At 43.2% G+C, this 6,169-nt stretch overlaps 1 protein-coding gene across 5 annotated transcripts in view; it reads left to right on the top strand.

Moving 5' to 3' along the window:
- Positions 1-567: 567 nt before the first annotated feature.
- LOC110510207 (rho GTPase-activating protein 24) overlaps positions 568-6,169 on the top strand; it is a 14,172-nt gene continuing 8,570 nt past the window's right edge. For 2 of the 5 annotated variants that reach the window (XM_090226506.1, XM_090226507.1), the window contains exons 1-4: positions 568-1,904; positions 2,410-2,617; positions 2,830-2,959; positions 3,152-3,225. In XM_090226506.1, the coding sequence (XP_090082632.1) occupies positions 1,811-1,904; positions 2,410-2,617; positions 2,830-2,959; positions 3,152-3,225 (506 nt within the window). In that variant the 5' untranslated portion in view covers positions 568-1,810. Of the gene's footprint in view, positions 1,905-2,409; positions 2,618-2,826; positions 2,960-3,151; positions 3,226-6,169 lie in introns of those variants that run through there. The other 3 variants (XM_090226505.1, XM_021591589.3, XM_090226508.1) reach the window with 2 other exon arrangements.

The raw sequence follows: 6,169 nt of genomic DNA, 5'->3' as shown, positions 1-6,169 counted from the left end.
CACAAACACACAGTGAAACCCAGGCTACCTAAATATGGTTCCCAATCAGAGACAATGACTAACACCTGCCTCTGATTGAGAACCATATCAGGCCAGACATAGAAATAGACAAACAAGACATCCAACATAGAATGCCCACTCAGATCACACCCTGACCAACCAAAACATAGAAACATACAAAGCAAACTATGGTCAGGGTGTGACACATACCTCTTGTGTCTGTTTGAATTGCGACTCTACTTTGTCTCTATACTGACGCTTAGCTTGTTTGATTACCTTGCGGAGGGAATAGCTACACTGTTGGTATTCGGTCATGTTTCCGGTCACCTTGCCCTGGTTAAAAGCAGGGGTTCGAAAGCACGAGCGAATGGGAAAGCCAAAACACTGTGAATGTTGCACTTGGTGGGACAGTGGGGGTCATTGAAGGAACACTGAAGAGTACGACCTGAGGGAACCAACATAATATAATTGGTAAAAAAGAGAGTGGCTCAAGGGGAGACTGGGAGTGTATTGGAAAGGGAGGGAGGTATGGCACTGGCTGAGTGAAAACACATTCCTGAAGCATGTGGAGGAATGGATAGGACAAGGAGGGAGAGGCACGTGCAGCAAGGCCACAGCTTACTCCTCTGGACAAACTAAATAGTGCTAAACACCATTACTGCTGGATAACGCAGGAACCCTGACTTCCTTCTCCTCTGAGAGGGAATGAGGGAATAATACACTACTATAAGAACACCTTCTAGGAGAGATGGCAGCTAAGTGGATTCTTTTGTCAACACAATCCAGCCTGAAAGTGGTTCCTCTGGATTTTTCAATGCTAACCAGATTGAGTTAAGTTTAGCAGCCTAAAAAAGGACTTGAACCCTAGGAACCAAGGCTGAGGTGAGCATGAGAGGAGCCGAGCCACAAGTGCACTCTTTATCTGGATTCAGCAACAACGTGCGGAGGAACTTTTCTGACATTCCAATGTTCAGTGGTGAAAGAAGGGACCTGTGTTATCAGTAGAACACGTAGTATTACTGGACTCTCAAATCTCCTGTCAAATAATTTTACTTAACACTCTGATGAGGAGACATTAACCACCAAAAATGAAGAGGAGATTTTACTTTCCAAAGTTCAACATTCCATATTACTTTTTGACATTGCTCATATTCCTGTGGCTGTTCAATTGATTGGGATGTTTGCTTCATTCTATGCCTCAGTGATTGTGAGTTTTTGATGTGTCCGGCACTTTACAATGCCTCTTCTTGTAGAATGAAATTCTTTCCTTTGGAATGCTCATTTATCTGATTAGGTCACATAGTTGAGCTCAGGGACCACTGTTGAGCATTGACAAGGAAAGTCTGCCCCCTCATTTCTTGAGTCATCCGATCAAGGAGCCTTATCTGTTTACCTTAAGAGAGGGAGAGGAGGAGGAGGGAGGTAGAAAATAGACATAACACGGAGTACCAGCCAGGAGAGAGTTTACAAAACAAAAAGAGGTAGATAAAAGTGGGCGAGGACACGCACTGGTCTCCACAGCGCCGAGCTGTCACAAGCCATCTGGGTCCTCTCATAATCCCCCATCAAACACCCCGACTGGCCAGAAAGAAAAGAGTGGAGGAAAAGAGGGGAAAAGGAGGGAGAGATCTGGACGGTGCGAGAGACGGAGATCTGGAAAGAGAGAGAGATTTGGATGGTGAGAGAGAGAGAAATATCTGGGTGGGGGGAAAGAGAGAGAGAGATCTGGACAGAGAGAGAGAGATCTGGACGGTGAGAGAGAGAGAGAGATCTGGACGGAGAAAGAACAAATGTGAAGAGAAAAGCGAAGATGCCGGAGAACAAGGCGACAGTGTACAGGACCAGCAGCTACCTGTCCCACTCTGCCTACAGGAAGATCAAGCGGGTTCTGAGCTTCAGGAGGCGTGAGTTTCTCAGACCACACAGAGACCCACACAGAGACCCACACACAGGAACCAACACACAGACCCACACAGAGACCCACACAGAGCTGCAGTGTGAGGCAGGCTGTGTAGATAGGTGGTTTCAGGGTATAGAGGGTTTGAGTTCTCTTGTCTGAGGAAAGGAAAGAAAATCCCTGAACCATCAAATTCGTACTCTATAATCATCTGTTTATTAAATTAGCATGGGGGATCTTAAATCCTCTCTCTCTCTCTCCTCTCTGTCTCTCTCTCTCTCCTCTCTGTCTCTCTCTCTCTCTCCTCTCTGTCTGTCTCTCTCTCCTCTCTGTCTGTCTCTCTCTCCTCTCTGTCTGTCTCTCTCTCCTCTCTGTCTCTCTCTCTCTCCTCTCTGTCTCTCTCTCTCTCTCCTCTCTGTCTCTCTCTCTCTCCTCTCTGTCTCTCTCTCTCTCCTCTCTGTCTCTCTCTCTCTCCTCTCTGTCTCTCTCTCTCTCCTCTCTGTCTCTCTCAGGCGTGTTTGGCCAGCGGCTGGAGGAGACGGTTCTGTATGAGCGGCGTTACGGGGTACACATGGCACCTCTGGTGGTAGAACAGTGTGTGGACTTCATCCGGGAGCGGGGTCTTCTGGAGGTAGGATTGTTCCGCCAGCCAGGCCAGGCCACGCTGGTTAAAGAGTTACAGGATGCCTTCGACGCTGGGGAGAAGCCCTCCTTTGACAGGTTAGAGCTCTCCAGTCAACACAAACAGGTTCTATTTGATTGCAAACACTGCAGTTCCCAAGCAAACAGATCAAGTTCATGAAGTTATACCTATGCACCAGGTATGTCTGGATGTCTCACTATATGTAGTTGCTCACCCACATACACTGGTAGTGATGTGCTGTATTTTAAGTGTGTGTGTGTATGTGCGTGTGTGTTTGTCATCCTAGCAGTACAGACGTGCACACCGTGGCGTCGCTCCTGAAGCTGTATCTGCGGGAGCTGCCAGAGCCACTGGTGCCCTTCTCCAGATACCAGGACTTCCTGGTGTGTGGCAAGAAGATCTCCTCTGAGAGGAAGCAGGTAAGTGTCCACCCAGCCGCATCATGCAGGCCATGCTGAGATGCATCGGATAAACAGATGAAGACAGAACACAACCGCTGATCTAAAAGTCCAAGGGAGATATCTAATTGATAAACTCCACCAATGGTTAATATTGTGATAGGAGCAGCGTAGCGCACTACCTACAACAATATCTTTGCCTGTATCTCCAAGAGTTTGACAGAACTACGGCATCTTCTTCATCAACTTCCAGTGGCTAACTTCAACCTGCTCAACTACATCTGCCAGTAAGTCTACCGTTTACCTGTAATTTACAACAATTATCACAAATCAAGATAACGTCAAATCTGCATACAACATACCTCACGATCAACGCATTTCCAAAGCAATGAATGGAAATTGATTGAGTCACTACAGCAGGGTTCCCCAACTGGCGGGCCGCGGGGGATTTTATTTGGCACCTCAACTTTTCTGAGCAATATAAAAAAATATTGTACTGTATTTATTTGTATTTGTTTGTTTATTGTTGGACATCCAAGTGATTTTAATGTTGGGAATCTGTTCCAAAGTATTCCCATTTCCAAAGTATAATAGAGATATACAGAGCCTTCACAAAGTATTCAGACCTCTTTGATTTTCCCACATTTTATTACGTTACAGCCTTATTCTAAAATGTATTAAACAAATGCACACAATACCCCACAATGACAAAGCGAAAACAGTATTTTTTTTGTGCAAATTTATGAAAAATAAAAACGCATACCTTATCTATATAAGTATTCAGACCCTTTCCTATGACACTTGAAGTTGAGCTCAGGTACATCCTGTTTCCATTGATCACCCTTGAGATGTTTCTACAACTTGATTGGAGTCCACCTGTAGAAAATTCAATTGATTGGACATGATTTAAAAAGTCCTGTCTATGTAAGGTCCCACAGTTGAGATTGGATGTCATTGCAAAAACCAAGCCGTGAGGTTCAAGGAATTGTCCGTAGAGCTCCGAGACAGGATTGTGTCGAGGCACAGATCTGGGGAAGGGTACCAAAATATTTATGCAGCATTGAAGGTCCCAAGAACACAGTGGCCTCCATCCTTCTTAAATGGATGAAGTTTGAAACCACCAAGACTCTTCCGAGAGCTGGCTGCCTGGCCAAACTGAGCAATCGGGGGAGAAGGGTCTTGGTCAGGGAGTTGACCAAGAACCCAATGGTCACTCTGACAGAGCTCCAGAGTTCCTCTGTGGCGATGGGAGAACCTTCCAGAAGGACAACCATCTCTGCAGCACTCTACCAATTAGGCCTTTATGATAGAGTGGCCAGACGGAAGCCACTCCTCAGTAAAAGGCACATGATAGCCTGCTTGGAGTTTGCCAAAAGGCACCTTAAGGACTCTCAGACCATGAGAAACAAGATTCTCTGGTCTGATGAAACCAAGATTCAACTCTTTGGCCTGATTACCAAGTGACACGTCTGGAGAAAACCTAGCACCATACCTACGGTGAAGCGTGGTGTGGGTTTTCAGCGGCAGGGACTGGGAGACTAGTCAGGAATGAGGCAAAGATGAACGGAGCCAAGTACAGAGAGATCCTTGATGAAAACCTGCTCCAGAGATCTCAGGACCTCAAACTGGGGCGAAAGTTCACCTTTCAACAAGACAACGACCCTAAGCACAAAGCCAAGACAACGCAGGAGTGGCTTCAGGACAAGTCTCTGAATGTCCTTGAGAGGCCCAGCCAGAGCACGGACTTGAATCCGATTGAACATCTTTGGAGAGACCTGAAAATAGCTGTGCAGCAACACTTTTATTTTTAATAAATTAGAAAACATTTTTAAAAACAACAACAGTTTTTGCTTAATCATTATGGGGTCTTGTGTGTAGATTGATGAGAAACAAACACAATTTAATAAATTATAAAATAAGGCTGTAATGCAAAAAAATGTGTAAAAGGTCAAGGAGTCTGAATACTTTCCGAAGGCACTGTATGTGATCGTATACAAACATAAGCAAGGTTTGAAATTATTCTATTTGAGTCAAATATTATAACTGTTTTTGTTTCTCGCGGTCAATTCTACAAATTATTTTTAATTATGTTCCGTCCCCCTGGCCATCTAGCTCAAGAAGAATCGGCCTGCAGTTGAATCTAGTTGATGATTCCTGCACTATAGGTTCATTTTATGTCATTTCAACAAGCCATGACCACCACCATCTCAGATGGTTCTGAAATCATTTCTGTAGTTAGAAACAGATTAGATTAGAATTCCTGCAACATAATTTTGATGAAATATAATTATCTGAGAAATTAAGCTAATTGATTGCATTTTAAGTGATAGAAGTCATATAATGTTCAATAAATATAGTACCCAACATCCGATTGGGACCAAACTTTTTTTCTAACGAGTAAGACGTGGAATCCAAATAGATTGTCAAAAGCCACCCAGAATCCTATCCACCCAGAATCCTATCCGTACATAATGTATACGGTATCAGTTCTCTATGTCTGGCTAGTAGTATGGATCTGCGGCTTGGAGTTTCTTCATCCTAAGTAACAAATTCTCAGTGAATTTAGTGATGTTTTCCCCCCCTGTTCAGAGTTATTGAAGTTGTTAGGTTTATGTCCCATCCTACATCCCAATATTACCAGGTTATGTCCACTAGATGGTGCTGTTGCTGCTATTATTATTATTATTATGATTTTTTTTTTAAAGAATCCCCCCCCTCAATGCTAAAGGGATAAATAGTTCACCCATATTGCCAAATGGTTTCCTTACCCTGTAAGCAGTTTATGGACCAGGTACAACAGCAATCTATGCTTTGGTTTTAATTACCTGGCCACTTTTTCAAATTTGTGGCAGAAATCTAATGCAAGTCAATGGTACCTATACTAGCATTTTCACGTTTAATATCCAAGTAACATTGAGTTACACAATCAATTTTTAGCTATTTCAGGATGATTTGCACATGAAGCATGGCTTTTGACCATCCTCATGTCTAACTGATTGTTAAAAAAATAAGGTTGATCTAAATCAGATGTCAGTTACTATATTCTTTTAATATTATATGAATCCTATAAATTAAAATGACAAATTTGGGTGAAATCAATTAGCTTAATTTCTCAGAGATCAAATGATTTGTATCCCAGAAAAATAATGGTGCAAAAATGCTAATCATATATTTTTCTAACAACAGAAACAATTTCAGAACAATTTGAGATAGTGGATGTCAAAATCCTCT

The sequence above is a fragment of the Oncorhynchus mykiss genome, chromosome 29 (assembly GCF_057628025.1).
Source record: "Oncorhynchus mykiss isolate SJ-2025 chromosome 29, ASM5762802v1, whole genome shotgun sequence".
NCBI lineage: Eukaryota > Metazoa > Chordata > Actinopteri > Salmoniformes > Salmonidae > Oncorhynchus > Oncorhynchus mykiss.
This window is presented reverse-complemented; position numbering and strand designations above follow the sequence as displayed.